This window comes from Caretta caretta, chromosome 1 (assembly GCF_965140235.1).
Source record: "Caretta caretta isolate rCarCar2 chromosome 1, rCarCar1.hap1, whole genome shotgun sequence".
In the NCBI taxonomy this organism is placed as follows: domain Eukaryota; kingdom Metazoa; phylum Chordata; order Testudines; family Cheloniidae; genus Caretta; species Caretta caretta.
The window spans coordinates 241,498,925-241,522,613 of record NC_134206.1 but is presented as its reverse complement, the minus strand read 5'-3'; the positions used below and the strand labels follow the sequence as shown (position 1 = coordinate 241,522,613).

Sequence of the window (23,689 nt, the reverse complement as noted above, 5' to 3'; positions counted from 1 at the left end):
TTTGCACTTTGAGGGCACGCGCCCTGAGGCAGTGGGTACAGCAGGAATGGCTGTCATTAACTGGGAAGGACTCCTGGCAAGTGAGACATTTGAAGCCTGGGAACGTAGATAAAAACACCAGTCTTCTTCAAAACGGAGAAGTGGGGGGGATTACCCTACACAGAGGGTGGGGGTGGAGGTAGGAGGCAAAAGCCTCAGCCAAACAGGAAAAAGGAATTCTCCCCCCCCCCCAAAAAAAAACCATACCAACTAAATAAAGAATTAGGAAAACAGCAACTACAATTAGAAAAATAAAAGATTAAATAGTCACGAGTAAGCCTACGTTTTAGTCACGGACAGGACACGGGCAATAAACAAAAATTTACTATACACCCCTAACTAAAACTTGGGTGGGGGCGCCACGGGTACTGGGGAGGGGGCAGTGGTGCACAGCCAGGGACCCCCGTTGGTGCTGGGGAGGGGCGGGGGGTTGGCAGACTCCCTACCCACCTCCGCGTGTTGCTGCAGCTCCTAGACAGCGGAGGGGCCAGGAAGCTCCGTGCACTGCTCCCTCCACAAATGCTGGCTGCACAGCTCCCATTGGCTGGGAACCAGAGCTCCCAGGTCCCTCCACCTAGGAGAAGCTTCAGGGCCATGCTAGGGATCCCCACCCCAGCCTGAGCCCTCTCCCACACACCCAAACTGCTGCTGCTGACCCAGGGCCTGCCCGGCTCGGGCAGCTGCTGAGCCACCACCAGCCACTGCAGAAGTCATGGAATCAGTGACTTCCGTGACAGACTCACAGCCTTAGTCATGAGTAGGCAGATAACCGTGAGCATTACGAACACTCCGTCTCTGGCCAATGTGGTTGAGAAAGAACTGAGAATGCTTTGTCTGTTGCAACTCTTGGTGTGAGGCATGAGTGTAGCTAGGGTGCATGTCTAGACCAAATGAGCACTGCTGCCAAAAGTCTTCAATTGAAAGCACATGCGCACTGGAAGTGGACATCGTGGTAGGGACACAATGCACAGAAGAACATGAATACTGCCACCATCACCAAATCTAACACACTTGTTCCAAGTCCCTTACCACTGGAAGGAATGGAATCCTTGAACATCTCATAGAACTGTGTGAGGTACATCACCATGGACAACTTGTCTGGCTCCCCAACAGATGCCATGTCCTTTCCAGTCATGATAGGAGAGATTCCAAACTCCTTTTCAGCAATGTCAAATGCCAGCTGGTTATTCTTCTCCACATTACGTTCATCCAGAGAATCAAAGTCTCTACAAGGGGGAGAAGAGAAAAGCATTGAGGTAAGCAAGGGCAGTCTTCTAAAAATATTTTCAGAGACAGTCCTCTCCAGCGGCAACATTGAAACTGCAGAGTGCCCCCCTTCTTTCAATAATTCTGCCATCATACTTTTCATGTTACAGTGATTATGTTACTCTGCCTGTTAATGATGAACTGTGAAACAGATGCATTGTTTTGTCCATTCACTGCCCTGCCTTATTATCTCTAAAGATGACCTAAACTTCTCTTCATAGAGGATTTTTTTGCTTTTATTATTATTACATCTTCACTTCCCTCTTTGCTGCAGTATTCTCCGAAGAGGCAGACTCTCGTTCCCCTGTTACTTGGAAGCACATCAAGTTGTCCTTCAGATCACCATTTCTCTTGATTGATCCATATACAGATCTCACATCTTTCCCTCTCCAGTGCGATTTTCCTACACTTTTACAATAGTCAATGCTGTACTTCCACTTCTGCCCAATTTGTAAGGCTTTTTAAACATGGTGCCTCAGACTGAGTATAGAATTCTAACCAGCGACCCACAGAATGGAATGTTTACATAGTTACTTTGCTTGCTTTACATTTCTTTTAAATACACCTTCAGCATGTTGCATTACAGTATTTATCTTTAATAATGTCCCATGGCAAACCTGAAATCATTTTAGACTTTCATTATAATAATATCACCTACCTTTTATATAGCACTTTTCATGAATAGATCTCCAAGCCCTTTACAAAGGAGGCCCGTATCATAATCCCCTATTTACGGATGGGGAAACTGAGGCAGAGGGAGGGGAAGTGACTTGCCCAAAGCCACCCAGCAGTCCAGTAGCAGAGCAGAGCAGAACCCAGGTCTCCTGAATCACAGTCCAGCACTCCACCCACTAGGCCACAGTCTTCACTTTGGAACTTCTGCCTTGCCAATATTTTCCCATTCTAGGATTTGTGCACTTTTTTATATTGCTCTCCACACTACTAGCTGGAATGGCTTCTCCTACTTATTCACAGAACAGGTTACTGCACAAGCAGCAGGAGTACAATCTTCCCTACACTGTGTCTATTTAGACCAGGAGACCCCTCCTCTCGGATTGAAAATTTAAAAGCCATCTGAAGAAGCTACTAACAAGGGGGCTATTTATAAAGGCGATGTGGACATTTGTCTGCCATGAATTAAACTGAAGCCATCAACTATTTCTAACTAATTGCACATAGACAGTAATGAGTTTTAGTCACTAACAACTTGGAACAGATAGAAGATAAAATTATGGTGCATGTAGCCTGGTACTCACCAAGCCATTATAACCCTCTCCCCCACAGGTGAATTGCTCTAGACTTTACTGAATCTAGTTTAATTGACTTCAGTCCTTTTCCCCAGATATCACAACTGTACTGTATTTTAACACTATTCTCTAAACAATTTGCAAACCCCTCCTCATATATTGGTTGCTAATCTGACTAACAGTCTCTCCAGTCACTGTGTTCTAGTCAAGCAATCAATCACTTACATCAAGTCAGGACGGTATCTGTGGATAATAGCACACAAGGCTAGGCCACTCTTCCATGACATTGTGAGATCTGTTACATTCACACCAGCATACCCATCAGTCTGCCTTTGGCACCAACCAAGCAATTTACTGGAACGAGCTACAGACTCTGAAACAAACATAACATTTTTAGTCAACTGTAATGTATTAATCTTTCACTCATGAGAATTCCAAGTACATCTCAAGAAGTATATATTTATAGGGATCACTCACCCATTGAAATGCAGCCACCTCTGGGGTGAAACAGCATGTTTTCTGCATCAGGAACACTATACAACAGTTTTTTTGGGGGAGGAAGTGACTAATAATGCGATACATAGTTCACACTGGAGGGAGAATTTTAGTTTGCTAAAAAATAATTACCCAAGCTGTAATTTGGACAGATCACCCTGGCTCTTGTGAATATCCCAGGAAATTTTAAATGACCAAAAGTGGTCAAGGTCTTGATTTAAGTCAGATCCAAAAAGATAGCATTCCTTGTAGCACAGTGCTCCCTAATCCCCTGGTATATTGTTTCAGATAGAAGAACTCTCAACACCTTTCTGCAACAGTTGCATTTACTTTGAAGGTCTTCCATCAAATCACTGACCATCCTGACCTTGTTTAGCTATGAGATGTGACAAGATTATAGCCAAGGGTGGCATCATTGCAGGCCAAAGAACAAATCAGAAGACTCTACGCAACTGTACACCAGTGGGAGGAAGGTACAGTAACAAAACAGGCAGACTTGAATGAAACAGTATTCCAAGAGACACCAAAAACACCACTCAGACATCCAAAGGCGTTATATGGCTGGGAAAGGTTCAGCAAACCTTGGGTTATGGTTTGACCAGACAACTATTCCAATTCTTAGTGTAAGGCATTTAATTCCTAGAATACATGCCGTGCACTGGCTCAGTAATTAGACTCCATAATGCTAAGATAGGGGACCCTATAGCAGTGGTTCCCTTACGACAAGTAGAGCTGCTATATTACGAGGAAAATTCAAGTAAAGTAATTGATTTATTTAGTCAAACTAAGAGATAAGATTTCAAAAAGGAGAAAGCTTGAGTGTGGATGGGAATCTACAAAAAAAGACTTCTCTTTTTCCCGTTCATTTTCTACTTTTCCATTATTATTTTTATCTGTACTTAAGAGTTTTTGGCTTCACTGCCAAATCAAGTAGAGGGCTGGTTTTTCACACTTGAAATAAGGACTCCACTACAGGATCAAGGAGGTGACCAAAAATCCTTTTGGAAACAAATGTTTAGAAATCTGGAAGTACACTGTAATAAGGGAAATTGAGGTAAAGCTAACATGTTTAAGTTTAATTATGTTTGAAAGTTTAATTGCATTTGAAAAGTCAAGCTTCTAAGCCAAGAATTAATGAGACACTTTTCGAAACAGAAGGGGACCTCTCTGTACATCTGATGCACTGACCCAGCTCTGGAAGAGCACAACAAAGTGAAAAGCTGGGACTCACCATTCCGGGTCAGCTTTGGTGTCCTGGAGTTCACCAAGTTCTCTATTTCAAGGTGAATGTCTTTCAGGTCTCCTGTATCATACAAGTGGCGCACCTGTAAGAATGCAAAGGGTTGAAAATGGCCAAAAAGAATAGTCTCTCTCATCAAAAGCCAATATGGCAGGAGAAGTCTCCTCAGGCCAGAACTACTGCCCTGGCACACTAAACTCCCTTTCTAAAAACAAGCCACATGCACATACAAGGAACATGGCCCCCTTAAGCCAAGAAGGGGATGATTATATAAAAAGTTATTTTATGACATGTTCGTAGGGTGACCAGATGTCCCGATTTTATAGGGACAGTCCTGATATTTTTCTTACATAGGCTCCTAGTACCCCCCACCCCCGTCCCAATTTTTCATACTTGCTATCTGGTCACCTACACGTTTCGCACAGTAGACAATTCCCAAAAACCACAGAACCCCAAGCAACAGCTCTTAATATACATCCAGTGGCTGCACGTTGGTGCCTATACTGAGATAGAGGCTAAATTATTATAAAGGAAATACAAAAAATATATTGTCAGCATGGCTGAAACTGCCAAAATTCAGAGAAGTTCAGAGCTACAACTGACATGATTGTGAACAGTGTTTAGAGACTTCTACAATATCTAGTCAAAAGGGACATGGGTACAGTACAGTGGTTTAAGCCTGATGGATATTTCTGGTTTTTGCCACTGTCAATTCCCTAAATACTCAGAGGCATGGGGTTCTCAACCTTTTTTGAATCAAATCCCCCCTTAACCTTTTTTTTTTAAAAAAAAACTTGGATTCCCTGTCCTCTCCCACCCCCTGGTCCCCTTTAAAATAGAGAGAAGGATTCTGCCACCTAGCCAGAGACGTTTGAGAGTGTGCCCACCCTTCACTCAACTTGGACAGTGGCTCGTGTCCCAGGGACTGGGCCTGGTAGGGTGCTGCCTGGCACTATGAGCGCAAGCCAATCCAGCACTCACCTGGAGTGCAGGCAGGGAACAGTTCCTGGCACTGGAGGGCGGGGAAGGGTAGGGTGCCCTCTAGCACTATGCATGCACACAGCATACAGGACACTGGAGTGCAGGGTAGGGTGATGCCTGGCACTATGAGCATAGGCAGCATAGAGGGCACTGAGATGCAAGCAATGGTGGCTCCTGTCCCACAGGGCAGGGCCTGGCTCTATCCTGGCCCAGTATGGAGGGGGAGAGCGGAAGGTGTTGGAGAGCAAGCCCACCACACACCCACCCTAGTCAGCAGCTCTTGTCATGCGGGCCTGGGCTCAGCTTCCTGCTCTGGCCTGCTCACTCTCACTGTTCGGAGGAGCTCCCCACAGCATGATGTGTGCATCTGTGCGCAGGTGAGGCCTTCTCTCCACCAAACACTACCCCCTTCCGGCCATGGCAATGCCACTTGCTCAAGTTCGGCCTAGCCACCCTTCCATCATGACAGAGCAGTGGGGGGCCAAATGTGAGTGAGTGGCATTGCAACCTGGCATTTGTTTATGGCTCGCTGTGCTGTCCCCCCCACCCCTAGTTGAGAACCTCTAATACAGACCAATGGCTACATGAAGAGGACACAGATCCCATGCTGTCGAAGGAATTGCCAGCCAGTTACCTGGTTTGGCCGCAGGAAGTTGACGTTGATATTGGGATACCGGGTGACAGGATCGATGCTGTACTGGCTGAAGTTTTTACTCACATTCTCAGGGGTGGTCTGAGGCAGCAGCCTGTAAATGCTTTCCCTGAGGGAAAAATACTAATGTCATAAGAGCAAGTAGGAGAAAGAGATACATCACCACTACCACCACCTTCAAAGTCAAGGCCCTCATGAACTCTGAGGTTAGGTTCCAGAGTAGCAGCCATGTTAGTCTGTATTCGCAAAAAGAACAGGAGGACTTGTGGCACCTTAGAGACGAACAAATTTATTTGAGCATAAGCTTTCGTGAGCTACAGCTCACTTCATCGGATGCATTGAAGTAGCTCACGAAAGCTTATGCTCAAATTTGTTCGTCTCTAAGGTGCCAAAAGTACTCTTTTTCTTTCTGAGGGTTAGAACACTCAAATTCGCAAACCTACCCCTTCAGATATGAAACAAAATTCAGTACTTAAGCATCTAAACCATTTATATTTTAATTCAGCAGGAATCAGGAAGGTGGGAAGAATAGAATGAGACGGACAATACTGAAAATATACTGCCATTATATAAATCAATAGTATGCCTTCGCCTGGAATTCTGTTTTCAGTTCTGATCACCCCATCTCAAAAGAGACAATAGAAATAAAGGACAGGTTTCAGAGTAGCAGCTGCGTTAGTCTGTATTCGCAAAAAGAAAAGGAGAACTTGTGGCACCTTAGAGACAAACAAATTTATTTGAGCATAAGCTTTTGTGAGCTACAGCTCACTTCATTGGATGCATTCAGTGGAAAATACAGTGGGGAGATTTATATACATAGAGAACATGAAACAATGGGTGTTACCATACACACTGTAACAAGAGTGATCACTTAAGGTGAGCTATTACCAGCAGGGGGGGCCAGGGGGGAGAGAGAAAAACCTTTTGTAGTGATAATGAAGGTGGGCCATTTCCAGCAGTTGACAAGAATGTCTGAAGAACAATAGGGGGTGGGGGAATAAACATGGGGAAATAGTTTTACTTTGCATAATGACCAATCCACTCCCAGTCTCTTTTCAACTTCAGGAGAAGTTAATTGTACCCCGTTTGCAAATTAATTCCAATTCAGCAGTCTCTCGTTGGAGTCTGTTTTTGAAGTTTTTTTGTTGAAGAATTGCAACTTTTAGGTCTGTAATCGAGTGACCAAAGAGATTGAAGTGTTCTCCATCTGTTTTTTGAATGTTATAATTCTTGACATCTGATTTGTGTCCATTTATTCTTTTACGTAGAGACTGTCCAGTTTGACCAATGTACACGGCAGAGGGGCATTGCTGGCACATGATGGCATATATCACATTGATAGATCCGCAGGTGAACGAACCTCTGATAGTGTGGCTGATGTGATTAGGCCCTATGATGGTGTCCCCTGAATAGATATGTGGACACAGTTGGCAACGGGCTTTGTTGCAAGGATAGGTTCCTGGGTTAGTGGTTCTGTTGCGTGGTGTGTGGTTACTGGTGAGTATTTGCTTCAGGTTGGGGGGCTGTCTGTAAGCAAGGACTGGCCTATCTCCCAAGATCTGTGAGAGTGATGGGTCGTCCTTCAGGAGAGGTTGTAGATCCTTGATGATGCATTGGAGAGGTTTTAGTTGGGGGCTGAAGGTGACGGCTAGTGGCGTTCTGTTATTTTCTTTGTTGGGCCTGTCCTGTAGTAGGTGACTTCTGGGTACTCTTCGGGCTCTGTCAGTCTGTTTCTTCACTTCAGCAGGTGGGTATTGTAGTTGTAAGAATGCTTGATAGAGATCTTGTCAGTGTTTGTCTCTGTCTGAGGGGTTGGAGCAAATGCGGTTGTATCGTAGAGCTTGGCTGTAGACAATGGATCGTGTGGTGTGGTCTGGATGAAAGCTGGAGGCATGTAGGTATAGGCATAGCGGTCAGTAGGTTTCCAGTATAGGGTGGATCTCTTGTGTGGACGGGTCCAGGCTGAGGTTGATGGTGGGATGGAAGTTGTTGAAATCATGGTGGAATTCCTCAAGGGCTTCTTTTCCATGGGTCCAGATGATGAAGATGTCCTCAATGTAGCACAAGATGTCATCCACTTCCTGGACACTATCGTGCTAATAAGTGATGGTCACATAAACACCACCCTATACTGGAAACCTATGTGACCATCACTTATTAGCACGATAGTGTCCAGGAAGTGGATGACATCTTGTGCTACATTGAGGACATCTTCATCATCTGGACCCATGGAAAAGAAGCCCTTGAGGAATTCCACCATGATTTCAACAACTTCCATCCCACCATCAACCTCAGCCTGGACCCGTCCACACAAGAGATCCACCCTATACTAGAAACCTACTGACCGCTATGCCTACCTACATGCCTCCAGCTTTCATCCAGACCACACCACACGATCCATTGTCTACAGCCAAGCTCTACGATACAACCGCATTTGCTCCAACCCCTCAGACAGAGACAAACACCGACAAGATCTCTATCAAGCATTCTTACAACTACAATACCCACCTGCTGAAGTGAAGAAACAGATTGACAGAGCCCGAAGAGTACCCAGAAGTCACCTACTACAGGACAGGCCCAACAAAGAAAATAACAGAACGCCACTAGCCGTCACCTTCAGCCCCCAACTAAAACCTCTCCGATGCATCATCAAGGATCTACAACCTATCCTGAAGGACGACCCATCACTTTCACAGATCTTGGGAGACAGCCCCCCAACCTGAAGCAAATACTCACCAGCAACCACACACCACACAACAGAATCACTAACCCAGGAACCTATCCTTGCAACAAGGCACGTTGCCAACTGTGTCCACATATCTATTCAGAGGACACCATCATAGGGCCTAATCACAACAGCCACACTATCAGAGGCTCGTTCACCTGCACATCTACCAATGTGATATATGCCATCATGTGCCAGCAATGCCCCTCTGCCATGTACACTGGCCAAACCAGACAGTCTCTACGTAAAAGAATAAATGGACACAAATCGGACGTCAAGAATTATAACATTCAAAAACCAGTTGGAGAACACTTCGATCTCTTTGGTCACTCGATTACAGACCTAAAAGTTGCAATTCAACAAAAAACTTCAAAAACAGACTCCAACGAGAGACTGCTGAATTGGAATTAATTTGCAAACTGGATACAATTAACTTAGGCTTGAATAGACACTGGGAGTGGATGGGTCATTACACAAAGTAAAACTATTTCCCCATGTTTATTCCCCCACCCCTACCGGTATGGTAACACCCATTGTTTCATGTTGTCTATGTATATAAATCTCCCCACTGTATTTTCCATTGAATGCATCCAATGAAGTGAGCTGTGCTTATGCTCAAATAAATTTGTTTGTCTCTAAGGTACCACAAGTACTCCTTTTCTTTTTAATAGATAGAAGTAGTCCAGAAACAGACAAAAAAAATTATTAAATGCAAGGAGAGAATTCCGTATAAGTGCTAGGAATGATTGGGACATGATAGAGAGGAGACTTGACAAAGGCATACAAAATAATAAATAATATGGACAAGTTAAATCATATGCTCCTATTTAATCTCTTGTAAGAAAGAACAAGATGACAGAATAAAATAAAAGCAGACAAAATTAAAACTGAAAATGAAATTTTTTCCTCAGTGCATAATTAACTTGTGGAACTCACTGACACAAGGTGGTATTGATGTCAAGAGGTTAATTGTAATAAAAAAGTATTAAATATTTAATATGGATCATGAGAGCTTCTACAATTATATCAGATAGGATAAAAATATTAAGAATATAAACCTGTGTGAAAGAGGGCATAAGCCAGCCTCTAACTGTAAGGGGTTACTAAGAAGCTTGTCCTGTGGATATGATGATATTCTATAACAAGGGTCAGCAAACTTCGGCACGCAGCCCATCGGGTAATCAGCTGGCGGGCCACCAGACATTTTGTTTACATTGACTGTCCACAGGCACGGCCACCTGCAGCTCCCAGGGGCCGCAGTTGGCTGTTCCCAGCCAATGGGAACTGCAGGAAGTGGTGCGGGCTGCAGGGACGTGCTGGCTGTCGCTTCCTGCAGTTCCCATTGGTTGGGAACGGTGAACCGCGGCCACTGAGAGCTGTGCAGGGGGCGGGAGGGCAGTGCCTGCAGACGGTCAACGTAAACAAAATGTCTCGCAGCCCGCCAGCGGATTACCCTGATGGGTCATGTGTTGAAAGCTGCCGACCCGTTAAATAATCATCCAGGATTTCTTTCAATTGGTTCTTGCCAATGTCAGACACAACACTAAATTAGAGGGACCCACAGTGGACAAAATTCATGAGTTAATACACATGTTGCTAGTTTGGGAATTTCTTTCCATTTTATAGTCAAATTGTTAAAGTGGACATTTTGCACTTATTCCTTTAATTAGTTTCCTAATTAATTTCCTATTAATTGTTAGTAGAAATTCAGATTTAACAGAGGTTTTTCTACTAAATTTCATTTTTAAAACACTCATCTATGATGAAGACAAGTTCAGGGCCTCATTAACATCCTTACTGTGAGAACAGCACAAACTCAAGCACAAAATTGATAAGCTATATGCACAATCAACACCGCCATCTGAAATACCAAACTTCCACCCGTCAAGGAAGCTGAAATGGTTTGACCAAGCTGAACTCCTAAATTGGGACCCTAAAGTCCTGTGTGTATTAAAAAAGAAGTTCAAAATAATTTTGGATTGAAAGTCTATGGAATTTTTCATGGTCAAAATCAAAGCAATCTTTGAAGAAACTTTAATGACACTAACTCTTTCTTAATAAAGATAAAATTTTGGCCTCTGATACTACAAGCACTTACTCACATCATTAATTTTAACAACACGTGCATAAAGTTATGTACCTCTTTAAGTGATGTACCTCAACATAGCAGTTTTTTAAAAATTCAAATAAGATACCCTACCAACAGTGGAATTTTAAAAATGCTATAGTGATATTTAAAACCTCCAGCATTTATAATTTAGTTCATTATAAATTTTAATCTAACCAAGCAATTGCACAAGTTTTCAAATTAGTGTTACAATGCCTGAGCTTGATTTAAATCAGTGAGTTTTAGAGGGGTTTAGTTATTTTTTATTTTATTTTATTTTTTTTAAAGAAAATCCAGTGATTTAAGTTATTCCACCCTGGATGGACCTCTTGTTTGATCTGTAAAGGCAATTCCTATGCTGTTATGTCACTTTGAACAACATACACACACAAATGAGAGAGAGAGAGAAATGCACAAGCAATAGATTCAATGTGAAAATAAGACCGTGAATGTACAGGTCGAGTATGGAATTAAATATAGACCATTATCTCCAAATTAAGAAAAACAAAACAAAAAAACCCCCAAAACAGAAAAAATATTTACAAGGTAATTGGAATTAGCATCTATTTCCGTCTCCCGGCTATTTCAAAGGCATCTATCCCCTTGGCATCTAAGTCTTTCCTCACCTAGACTGCATAGTTAAGGCTTAGAGCACTAATCAGACTCACTTTCTCCACCCAATACAATCCCAGCAACCACCAAGAAAATATTTTCCTTTCCCTAATCTGCTTTTAGCCAACAGAGAGTAGCAACACCACACTTTGGTCGCTATTCTGTTCCTCTCTGAATAGATTCCACTGGACCTGTGGTGCCCAGAGCAGGCAAGTTACAGCCGAGCACCAGTGTGCATGTGTGTGATCCCGATCTTCACGTGGTGGTGCTTCTGGCCAGTTCCCTCACCTTCTTGGGAAAGCTTTCCCTTAATCAAACCACTCCAATGGGCAGCCTCCAGGAACATTAAAGACACAAGGTTTGCTCCCTCCACCCCACTCTGGGTGCACATCTGTAACAGGACAAGGAATTGGAGTGGATGGTCAGAAGAGTGAACCTTCTGAGCACAATAACTTTTCCACCTACCTCTGCCCCCAAATCATTCTGTATTCAGATCAGAATTCACAATTAGACTCATTTCCCCACAATAACCCACCATTACCTCTCTGCGAGGACCTCCAAAGGGCTAGTTCCCTGAGACCAGCTTCGTACCATCCAAGCAGAATCCATGGCAGCCAGAAAGCCCCTGGCTATTCCAGTTCCCATCGGCCAGAATGGCTAGATGTAATAGGTCACCAAAAAAAAAAAAAAAAAAAAAGGACAGGGAAGGGGGAAGAAAAGGAAATTAAAAATGGTACCAAGAACATATTTAGAGGGCAGACTGCTAGGACATTATAACTCAGAGATTAACTTGAGACACTGGCTACCACTGGGCTAGTGGAGGCCAAATGCATGGTGAACTGGCTGTGAGCTAATCCACAGCTAGTGTTTCATTATTCCCTACAATGACTCATAGCCTGGAGCTGCTAAGAGCCTCTCTTAAAAAACAGATATTTCAAACTAACTACAATATGTTAATTATTAACTCTCCTAGCCTAGGACACAGCACAGCGTCCTCAGGGATTCTAGCGGCCACAACAAGGAGCAGGTACAACAGATGCAATTTCAGCAGGTCTCTCACAGTGAGCTTCCTTTGCAAGGTCATTGCTATGCTGAATACTCACTGTTTTCCCAATTTTCCTTCCCCCGGCCCCTCCCACTCTATTATATAAAACAGCAGTTGCCTTCCTCATGATAAAATGCTCATAGCACAAAGGGAAAGTTGCATTCATTTCAGGGGAGTGATCACTTCCATTCATGGCTCACACAGTAAGTGAGCTGTTTAACTCCTACCTCCAACAGACTGTCCCCAACCAGTGCCACAAGCAGCTGATGGCCATTCTGCTCTCGCACCATTGCTGCATTCTCTGATGCGTACATACATGTGAAGTCAAACATGGCCACATCAGGCTGCCCATAGTGATTGATGGCAAAGTCCAGTGATGGCAGCTGCTGATTGGTAGAAAAGTCAGCTGCTTCCCTGGCATAGTTGAGCAACGCCTCCTGGTCCACATTCTCCCGTGAGAGTAACAGCTCTGTGTCCGCATAGTCCTACCAAAAGGGAGAAGAGTCCGAGTAGAACAGCCACGTGGGAAGAGGGAATTTTAAGTTTGGTATCTGCAGACAACTGTAGGTTCTGAGACTCCTCTAATCCACTGATTTAGGATCTTTCCCTAAATTATTTCATGATCACTAGTGTCTAGGCCTCTAAGAGAAAAAAATGTTTCTATCTCTTCTTCTTGGAAAGAGCCTTGACAACCCTGCTGGCATTTCTGAGCATGCCAACAGGCAATATGGTCACTACAGAGGTGTGAAAGTGTAAAAGTGGACAATGCCAGCAAGTGCAGTGTTTGACGAGTGCTTAGCATGCACGCTACAAATGGAAAGCCTATATGCTAAAGCTGGCAACAGTATCTTGGCCATGAATAATCTGTTGGGTCACTTCCAAAAGATACAGTCAACAACAGATGCTATAGCTTCATAAAGTTGTATAACTATAGACTTGAGGATTGTTTCTGAAGGAGCTTCATGGTTACTATGTCACCTGCTAAATTTAATTTAATTTATTTATTTTTACTTTTTGAGTACTTAAATGCCCTTTCTATTCCATCTTTAAAGGGAGTGAACTTCAGAGCTTAACTATATAAATCTAAAATCACATCAACACAAAAAGCTGAAGTGAAGATTAAGAGCTTGTCTACACAGAGCAGCAATGCAGACTACAAAGGAGTGATTTCTAAAGCACATTGTGTCACGCACTAACTGGTCCATGTAGATCCAGCTGGTGCACATTAAAAGCTCCCTAATACACTTCAACATAGCACTGTTTAACACAGTACTATGTTAAAGTGCACTATGGAACTTTTACTGCACACCAGCAGGTCTTTGTTGGCCAGTTACTACATTACATGTTAGTCGCTTTAGAAATTACCACCGCTCCCAATCCCCAGCCCGTAGTACGCATTACCTCACTGGGTAGACATGCCCTCAGTGAAAGCATCCAGCTGAAGTCCTGTAAACCTCACTATAAGGGAAGCACGTCTGGGTTTAGGTCTCGATTAAAACAAGCTTAGTGTGTGCCAGCTGAGGGCATCTGAACAAAACAATTAACATACAATATTTTTACATGTTTCTTTGGACTAAGGTTTGAAATCTGATATCCAGGATTCCCCTAATATATTATTATTTCAAATCATGTTCCTCTGAGTCAGATTGACATACCCCATATTACATAATGGACTCAAACCACTAGCTGGCCAGTTAGCAAAAACAACTGATTAAAGAATGCTAAATTCTTGGTGATTAATATGCAGCTGTCTTGCCATAAACTATAGAAGGCAGTTCTAAGGTACAGCCTGGTTCTGTATATTGTCAGAACAGACTAAACGGTGCAGCCCAGCTGTTTACAAATCAAGTGTAAATGAAATGTTAGCCCATTGGTGTATATGGTAGTTAATTTAAACTCCTGTGCACTTCCCTACATGCTCTGTTTTCAGACAAAAGATGCAAGATCTAGAGCCCTACTTATTTCTTTAGGACCAAAACGGATCTCTGTCAATATGAGTAATGGGTAAAGCTCCATCACAACTACTCTTCATACGCTCCCAGCTCTTTCACCTCCACCAAACGAGACGGAGTCACTGAAGGAGTCTATGGGCCTTGCAGGACATTTAAACTTGCTATGTCTAGAAGCCCCAGTTCTGAAGGGGGATGTGAATGAGTGCAGAGCAGAGCACGTAATCCTTTTCTAAGGACTCAATCTGCTTCCTCTAACAGGGCGCTAGTCACATACCTGCCTTAAAAATCCCGCAGGCCATGTCCTAAAAGAGGCCTACCTCAAAACATTGAAGAGAAGTCAATATGCCCAGGTATACATTAAACAATCATTTAATTCCCTTCAAAAATATACTCCCTTCTCCCAAGGTGCCAAGGCCAGATTGTTTCATAAATCTAATACAGAGAGATTTGGGAGAATGTAATACGCACATGCAGTATCACCCCTTTGTCCAGCAAACTCTGCTTTTTGGCAGTCATGACGAAGTAGTGAGTATCATCTTTGTAGTAGACAATATTCTCCAAGTCAATACCTATGACAGAAGAAAAGGATGTAGTAATACAAAGTCGGTTGTATGTTATATGTAGTACAAGAGCTCACAGCATCATTTGGAAGAGCTCTGGCTCAGCCTTCCTTGCTCATGCGAAGGTGTGGCCTGTGCAAAGAGAATGTCTGATAGCGCACATGACACTCACCCACGCCCCTAAATGTAATGGAGGGCCCTGCCAAAATCCCCCAAAGCCGTGGGAAGATCCAACCTACACCAGACTGAAATTACATCGGCTGGTAACCCTTACAACAGAGAGAATTATTATATGGCTGCACTGAGCACTTTATTCACATGCTTTCAAGGGGTTTCAAAAATTGAACCTTTAGATACACAGAGACACCTCTCTCCCTCCCTAGTGGCCCTGACCTTGTTTTGACATTCCTAAGCTTGACTTCAGAGGAGTGGGGGAGAGAGGGAAAACATGGCATCCAAGTTCCTCCATGTGTTGTACCAATAAAATAAAAACCAGCAGGATCTTATTAAAGGGAAAAAGGCAAAATACCACATTTATTGTGAATACAGAAAGAATCATAGTAAGCAGTTAGTTATAGTTATAACATTCCATTCAATCTCATATTTAGTCACACATTCATTCATACAAACATACACACACACAGGTTCTGCAAGGTTGTTATCATAGTTACCAGCCTTAGAGTTGCTCATGCCAAGCCACTGGCCAGGTGGCCTGGACATGAGGAGGGAGCAGGGCCTTGTCAGATGCTCATCTGATGCTCCTGGAAGTTGGTTTGCAGAATCAGACCCCAAAGTTCTCACTTTTTAGAGTCTATTTTTATAGGAATTTCTTCCTATGCCAGTCTATGGGAATTGCTTCATCATGCTGTTGCTGAATCAATCAGCAGATAGCACATTCCTGACGGCTCCAAGATGTTATCTTGTTCTTTGGTTCTCCCATCCTTGAGGCTGTTGGGTGGATTCCAGTCTGCCCTCCGGGGGGTCCTCTGGTTATTTCCACTTGACGCCTTCTTCAGCCGATGGACACTGGATTCTTAGGCTGGCACCTCCCTGATCATTCAGTTATTATCCACACCAAGCATCCATCCACATACATCCTCTATCTCTATTTTAATCACAATTGTTAATACAACAAAAGGGCAGGGAGTCTCTGGATGCTGTTTCTGTTGTTAGAGTATTGCTTTGAGTCTCTCTCTCTGTGAATTGCTTTGAGAACAGACTCTGTCTTAGAATGTACTAACACAATTAGCAGCTTGCAAGTTTCACACATAGAGGGAGAGAAACAGTACCAAAAACCAAGAGACCTCTTAATTAGTAATACCCTGGAATTTAAACTATGGGGAATCAAACTCATTTGTGATTTTAATACAGAACTTCTTTAATATGATCCAACACATGGAGTGCTGGGACGGCTTACCACATGTCCAAAAGTAATCAAGCACCGCCCTCCAGTTACAAGCTACAATGACAAGCAGCTGAAGAACAAGCTGGAACAAATCAGTTGAGGAAGTGGGAGACAATCAGACAGGAAGGACAGACAATAGTGATGTACTTCTTGGATCAAGGGCTACGATAGTCAGTCATTCATTGGTGAAAAAAAAAAGGCAGCTTAAGGAGACAACTAGTATAAAAAAATTGGTAATTACATAAACTCCTTCACCTTGAGATACTTGGTCATTGTTCACAAACCTGTGGCTTCTCGCAGATCCTGGAAGAACTTCTGGTTAAATATGAAGGCCACACCACTGATCTCCTCCACTTTGGCTTCGGCTGTGGTGTTGCGATTGATGAAGTTTGCTGTGATAGCAATTGCCAGCTTACCACGGAATTCCTTCCGGCGAAACCCTAGAGCAGAGATCACGAAATACAGCTCAAGTCCGGAGAAGACTCAGCCTGATACAAAGCAAGCCCCTAAATATATGACAGAAGGGGTCAGATACTAGAGACACTTCTTTACAGGGGAAACAACAAAATCCTCTCTTGCAAATTGCTTCACCTGAAAATAACATTTGGACCTTTGAAGAAAAAAGAAAATGTTTGACTATAATGAAATGACTCCCCTCTATCCCAGACAGTGCAATGGCTCTTAAAGCAATGTTTTAAAATTCATTCCCAACCACCCCATTTATATGCCTAATAATTCCCCACCTTATCTCAGAAGCAAGAGGTGCTGCAAGTGCAAGATTAGTCCACATTAAAAAAAAAAAAATCTAGAAAATGTAGAGAATCTGAAAGTAATCAAGCCCAATACACCTGCTGCTTTGCTTGTAGAGGAAGATGAAGAGAATGGAAGAGGAAGTGGTGGTACAAGTGGCCAACTGGATTCCTGAGGGCTGAAGGGGAGCTTGTTTCTCCTCTGTCACATCTTTACAGACTTTTTAAGTGCTGAATATTTGGAAAGAGATTGGAGTGCAGCTCATACAGAGAATTTTTTTTGTTCAGCTCTGCTATGACCATTTAAAATAGAGACCATTTCACTGCTAAGCGTGTGTTGTGGAAAACTCTCCATTGTGGACACATCAGGAGCCATTACCTTCTAAAGTGTTCCTCCTGCCATCTCCTCCAATGACCACTTCAAATTCGTACTCTGACACCGGGTGCGTTTTTGGGTGGACCTGTGCACGCCAGCCTATCCCTGTAGATAAACCCTCAGTTAATAATGTATTAGGCGTATCTACATTCACAGACATTTTTTAAAAAGCGAACAAAGGAATCAACTCTCACTTCCTACACAAACCATTTCTCACATCCCTGGTTTGGGAGGCTACACAGTTGATACCCTCTCAGGTGGTGTTAGCATCTTTTCAGGACCATTATGATATGCCTGACTGCATCTGGAAAACACTTGCAGTAGTAAGATCTAAGCCTAGTGTACACATTGGGTTCCCTTTCAGTGAAGCAAACAGCCAGAATCTACCCAAAGCTTTTAGACAAATACGGTTTAATGGAACTAGGACATAAAGTATAACAGTATAGTAGAGAGATCATTGTAAGGCTCTCTGGTTTACAAGACTGAAAAAGACTTTGCCCAATAGATTCAAAGTCCAACTTCTCATACGTTACATGATCGGTTTGGCCAGTAACAAGATTGCCAACAACATCCATGGCAAGCGTGCAGGGAAAATGAACTAAATAGCCAGAACGCATGCAATGCAAGTGGCTGCTGTTACAAAAAAGTTCTACAGTATTGTAGGCACAACGGGCCAAAATTCTGCAGGAACTCTTGTAAACTGTAGCATTTTGTTCATTTCAGTTGAATACATTAGGCACTTTTAGTTTTGTAAAGTGAAGAAAGGAAGGTTAAGTTACTTATCCTTATAGTAACTGGAATTCTTCAAGTGCTGGCCCGTATGGGTATTTGCTGGGAGTTTGCATGTGCGCCCTGTGTTTGGGTCTCGAAATTCTTCAATAGCTGTGTCTGTCAGTCCAGGTCTGTGTCCTTCAGTTCCTCATGCCCTCATTTGGGAGCACAAGGGACGGTGTGGACTGACCCCCTCCTGTTCCTAGTCCACCGTGAATCCAAAGAGGATCTGAGCAGAGGGGAAGGGGGGCAGGATGCGAATACCCTCAGGACCATACAGCTTGAAGAACTCCAATGACTATATGGTAAGTAACTTTCCTTTCTTCAAGAGCTGTTCCTATATATATTCACTGTGGGTGACTCCTGGGCAGTGATTGAGGAGGTGCTCTGCAGCACAATTTGAAAGATCACTGAACCAAAGGAAGCATCCACAGTGGAGGCTTGCACGAGGGCACAGTGCTGGCTAACCGTGTGAATGGAGCCCCAAGTTGTCACTCTGTAGGTATTCCCTTCCTTATATGGAAGCCATTAAAGCAGCTTGAGCTCTGGTAAAATGAGTCTTGACAGACTAAGCAGGAGGGGTTCTGCCAGCTCAAAGCAGAAGAGGATGGAGTTGGAAATCCGTTCAGAGCGTCTTTGGGAAAATACTGCCTCTCCTTTCCATCCTCTCAGCAAAGGAGACAAATAAACCTCTGAGATCTTCTAACGGGCCTTAGCCTGTCCAGGTAGAAGTCCAGATCTCTGTGTACATCTAGGGTCTCCTGTCCTCCTCATTATTGTGAGGTCTCAGGTAAAATACAAGAAGGTAAACCTTCTGGTTCAAGGGAAAATCAGGTGGAATCATGAGGACAAACTTGGGATGCAATCTCAGGCATACTTTGTCTCTGTGAAAGACTGTATAAGGTGGGTCCACCATCAGGGACCCAAGTTCACCCGCCCTCTTGGCTGAGGCGATAGCTGTTAGGAATGCCACCTCCATCAATAAGTGTAAGAAGGAACAGGATGCCAAAAGGTTCAAATGGCAGGTTCATAAGCGCCAGCAGTATCTGGTTCACATCCTAAGCAGGCATAAATTTTGAAACTGGTGGGTAGTTTCTGACAATGCCTTTTAACAACTTTACTGTTATGGGGTGGGTGAAAACCGACAGCTCTTTACCAAAGAATGAGAGACACTGATAGCCGCTAAGTGTACCCATAGTGAACTGATGGATAGGCCTGATGACCTAAAGGAGAGGAGAGAGGAGACAGTCCAAGATAAGAGGAATTCTGGACTTCTTCAAAGGGAAATGATGCTCTGGCATCACAGGGAGAACCGCTTCCATTTGGAAGCATAACACTTTCTTGTTGAGGGCTTCCTGCTATTGAGAAGGATGGATTGGACCTCCTCCAAGCAAGATCTGTGCAAGTCTGATGTCCATCCAATAACCAATCTGCCAGATAGAGAGGTGTGGGGGGTGGGATGGTTGGGAATGCTTCTGTTCTGTGGCAGGCTGGGAGACAGCTGCAGGTGAATGCATGGGCGGGAGGCCATCTGCCCAGCTGTGGTGAACCAAAACAGTCATGACCACCATGTCACTATCAAAATCACTGTTGCCTTGTCGCACTTGATCTTTCAGAGGACGTGAGGTAGGAGGGGAATGGGAGGGAAAGCATACTTCAGCAGGTCTGACCATTGCACTGGGAAGGCATCCCCTCTGGAGTCCTGCCCCTGTGAGTCTTGAGAGCAATAGGTTGGGCACTTTCTGTTTCCATTGGTTGCAACAAGCTCCCACGATGGGAATCCCCACTGACAAAAAAATCTGCTGGACTAACGACACGTGGTGCTTCCCCTTTTGAAAATGCCTATGGTGTTTGCAAGGGAGTTCATTACTCCTGGTAGGTACACTGCATAGAGGGTAATCTGATGCTGTATGCACCAGTTCCAGAGTTTGACTGCTTCCCTGCAGAGTGGGGCAGACCTTGCTCCCTCATTTGTTTGCATAATAAACAGCGGCCCTGTTGTCTGACCTGACCAGACCCTCAGTGGACCGGATGAAGGGCAGGAACCTCTTACACCCTGTGTACTGCCCGAAGCTCAAGAACATTGACGCAGAGTGTGGATTCTTGCAGAATCCAGGAACCCTGAGCTGCATGGTTGTCCACATCCATTCCTCAGCCCAGTAGAGAGGAATCCCTAACAAGTGTCTTTGTGGGTGGCACAGGAACAAAAGGAACCCTACACAAACATTGCCCCTCTTTTCCCACTAGGTGAGTGATATCAGGACACTGAGAAAATGAGACTTTTGTCTAGGGGGTCTCTGCTTCCTCAGCCAAGCCTGGAGACCGTGAAGGTGGAGCCTTGCAAAGGGAATCAAAGTAAATGCATGCAGCCAGGTGACCTAGCAAGATGAAGTAAGACTGGACTGATGTCTGAGGGCTGAGACGAAGGTGAATAATGAGGTCTATCTTTGCAAGGAATCTGTCCTGTGGTAAACAGGTTCTGGCTGCAATAGAGTCTAGATTTGCTCCAGTAAATTTTGTAGTTGTTGTGGGTGTTAAAGTGAACTTTCCTGGATTTACCTGGAGTCGTGACTCAAGTTGAGTAAGGAGATGAGTGCTACCTGCTCCTTGCACTACAATCCTCTTGTGAGCAGCCAGTAATGTAGGCAGGGAAATATAGAGTTGTGCTGCCACCTCTGCCATGACTTTTGTATAAACCCTTGGGGCTGCTGAAAGGGCAAAGGGGAGAATCATGTATTGGAATGCACTAACCTCACTGTGAAATGCAGCCATCTCCTGTGCGCTGGGTGGATGTCTCTGAACTGGGGCAGATTTTCAAGAGGGTGGGACAACAGGAATTTGATTACGTACCCAGTTGCAATGTTGTCTGAGACCAATTTGTCTAATGTTATATAAGCTGCCGCACAAGAAGAAAACAGGTCAGGGGAAAACAATGAAAGGGGGAAAGGAGACTGGTTGTGCCTGGACTGGCTGATGGCTCTCGAACGTCCCATCAAAATGACTTGGTAGGTGTTTGAGTCTGGAGAGGGGATGGTTGTGGTATGAGGTGTATGTCGTGCTGCACCCTCTGACATCTTTTCAGGAGTTCATAGGCCCTCTGGTGGTAGAACAGCTATGGGGTTGGCTGGTATCTTTGTAGTGGCAGCTTAGAAAATTTACCTGTGAAGAGCAGGGGTGTATATTCCCAAAGAGTAGAAGGTGGCACAAGAACTCTTAAGGGAAAGAAGCAACTCAGTTTTCTCCCTAAATAGGTTGTTATCCTCAAAACAGAATTTACAAATCTGTGAATCTCTATGGCCAGAAAGGACCATTGTGATGATCTAGTCTGACGTGCTGTATAACACAGGCCATAGAACTTCCCCAAAACAATTCCTACAGCATATATTTCAGGAAAATATCCAATCTTGATTTAAAAATTTCCAGCGATGGAGAATCCACCACAATCCTTGCTAAGTTATTCCAGTGATTAATAACTCCCACTCTTAAAAATTTAGATCTTATTTCCTGTCCGAATTTTTCTATTTTCAACTTTCAGCCATTGAATCACGTTATACTTTTCTCTGCTAGACTGATGGGTCCATCATCAAGTATTTGTTCCCCTCGTAGGTACTTACAAAGACTGATCGAGTCACCTTTTAACCTTCTCTTTCTTAAGATAAATAGATTCAGTTCCTTGAGTCTATCACTATCTGGCAAGTTTCCTAATCTTTTAATCATTCCCCTGGCTCGTCTCTGAACTCTCTCCAATTTATCAAACATCAACTGGATCTCTTTGGGGAACTCCAATGACTGCAACCAAGAGATCTGCCTCATGACTACCAAGGTCACCATGGCACAGGAAGCCAGGTCTGCTGCATCAAGTGACACCTGAAGGGACAATCTAGCTACCAGCTTCCCTTCATCTAGGAATAGTCTGGAATTGAGGCCTACAGTCCTGCAATACCTTATTGACAAACTCTGACAGCTTGTTGTAGTTGATGAAGTCATACTTTGCCATGACTGCCTGCTAGTTCACAATGTGGAATAGTAGGCTGGCTGAAGAAAAGTTCTTTCTGATGAAGAGATCCAGTCTCTTGGAATCCTTGTCCAAAGGAGTGGACCTGGGTTGATGTAGTCTGTTCCGCACCATGACTGCTTGGACAATCAGAGAGTCCAGCTTAGGGTGTGAAAAAAGTACTTCTCCCCGAAGGGAAACAAAATATTTCTTTTCAATCCTCTCAGAGGTCAGGGAACAGGTGGCAGGTGTGTATCAAATGTCCTCAGCAGGCTCTAAAATGGGCTTATTAATAGCGAGAGTCACCTTGGAAGGATGTGTACTGGAGAATATCCAGAAGTTTGTGTAGGATCCTGAAGCCTCTTCTAGTGGAATCTGGAGGGTTTCACAGATCCTCCTCAGAAGTTCCCGGTACTGCCTGTAGTCCTCTGGAGGGGAGAGAGAGGGTGGTGCCATTGCTTCATCTGAAGAAGATGATGATGATGCTGTTGGAGGATCTGGCGGTACTGACAGGTCCAGTTGTTCTTGTTCCTCCATATGATCCTGAGGAGTTGAGGCTCCTCTCTTGGAGGTAATTTCTGCCAAAAGTGATGCCCCCAGCTCCTCAGTCTGAGGCTCAATAGCATGGATTCCAAGAGCTCCAGTATCGCCAGTGTGTAAGCTCATATACAGTACAGAAGCAGGTGCCAAGGGGGGGTACCATTGTATAGTATAGGTCATGGGAATGTAGGGGCCTCTGGAAACCACCTGGACCAATGTCCTATGTCTGGACCATTGGGAGAACCGGTGGTATCACCTCCTGTTCATCTGCGGAGTAACAGTCATCCAACACGGTAGGTGGGTCTGTTGGTACCATCTGTCTTATGGCAGGATGGTCAAAGGTATACCTCAGCGAGTAGCGTCCCAACAGCGTTGAAGCATCCATGGCTCAGCTAGCACATGGGACCAGTGAACAACATGGGAACAGTGCAGTGATGTCTCGGACTAGAACAGAGTCCTATTGTTTCGGCAACTCAGGATCTGTGTAAATTGCCAGGTCCTCAAGAACGCTGTAATGAGGTTTGTAGGAAGGAGAACTGGCCAGGTACTTCAGTATAGGTTGGTGTCCTGAGGTGGGGCTGGGCACAGATCTCGGTGTGGTGTGGTGGGCGAGTTCTCCTTCCTATCCTTACACACCTTTGTGGAGGTTTAGTGCCAGAAGCACCTGGCCCGGGCTCCCTGTGAGCTCTGGGTGAACCCACTCTGGGGCACGGAGTCTCACCTGGTATCAAGGGTGGGGAAAAAGGCAGCCCATTTCTTGGTGGTCTTATGCAGTAATTTTTCTCTTTCTATAGCTGTTTCTCATTTCTTCTTCATATCTTCATTTCATGGAGTCCTTGGGACTGCTGCAGGATTCTGAGCTGGAAAATGCTGTTGCTAGTGAAATACTGCCCAGAGCCTCTGACCAATGAGAGGGAGAGCAGAAGGGTCCCA

The 23,689-nt window shown here is 44.1% G+C and overlaps 1 protein-coding gene across 6 annotated transcripts in view; it reads right to left on the bottom strand.

Annotated features, from left to right (window-relative positions):
- Window positions 1-23,689, bottom strand: part of MICAL3 (microtubule associated monooxygenase, calponin and LIM domain containing 3) — a 248,532-nt gene that overhangs the window by 128,780 nt on the left and 96,063 nt on the right. For all 6 annotated transcript variants that reach the window (XM_075122272.1, XM_075122273.1, XM_048828101.2 and 3 more), the window contains 9 exons: window positions 17,455-17,556; window positions 16,611-16,766; window positions 14,830-14,930; window positions 12,637-12,894; window positions 11,906-12,021; window positions 5,903-6,029; window positions 4,279-4,372; window positions 2,778-2,925; window positions 1,069-1,265 (listed from right to left, as the gene is read on the bottom strand). In XM_075122272.1, coding sequence (XP_074978373.1) covers window positions 1,069-1,265; window positions 2,778-2,925; window positions 4,279-4,372; window positions 5,903-6,029; window positions 11,906-12,021; window positions 12,637-12,894; window positions 14,830-14,930; window positions 16,611-16,766; window positions 17,455-17,556 — 1,299 coding nt within the window. The remainder of the gene's footprint in view (window positions 1-1,068; window positions 1,266-2,777; window positions 2,926-4,278; window positions 4,373-5,902; window positions 6,030-11,905; window positions 12,022-12,636; window positions 12,895-14,829; window positions 14,931-16,610; window positions 16,767-17,454; window positions 17,557-23,689) is intronic.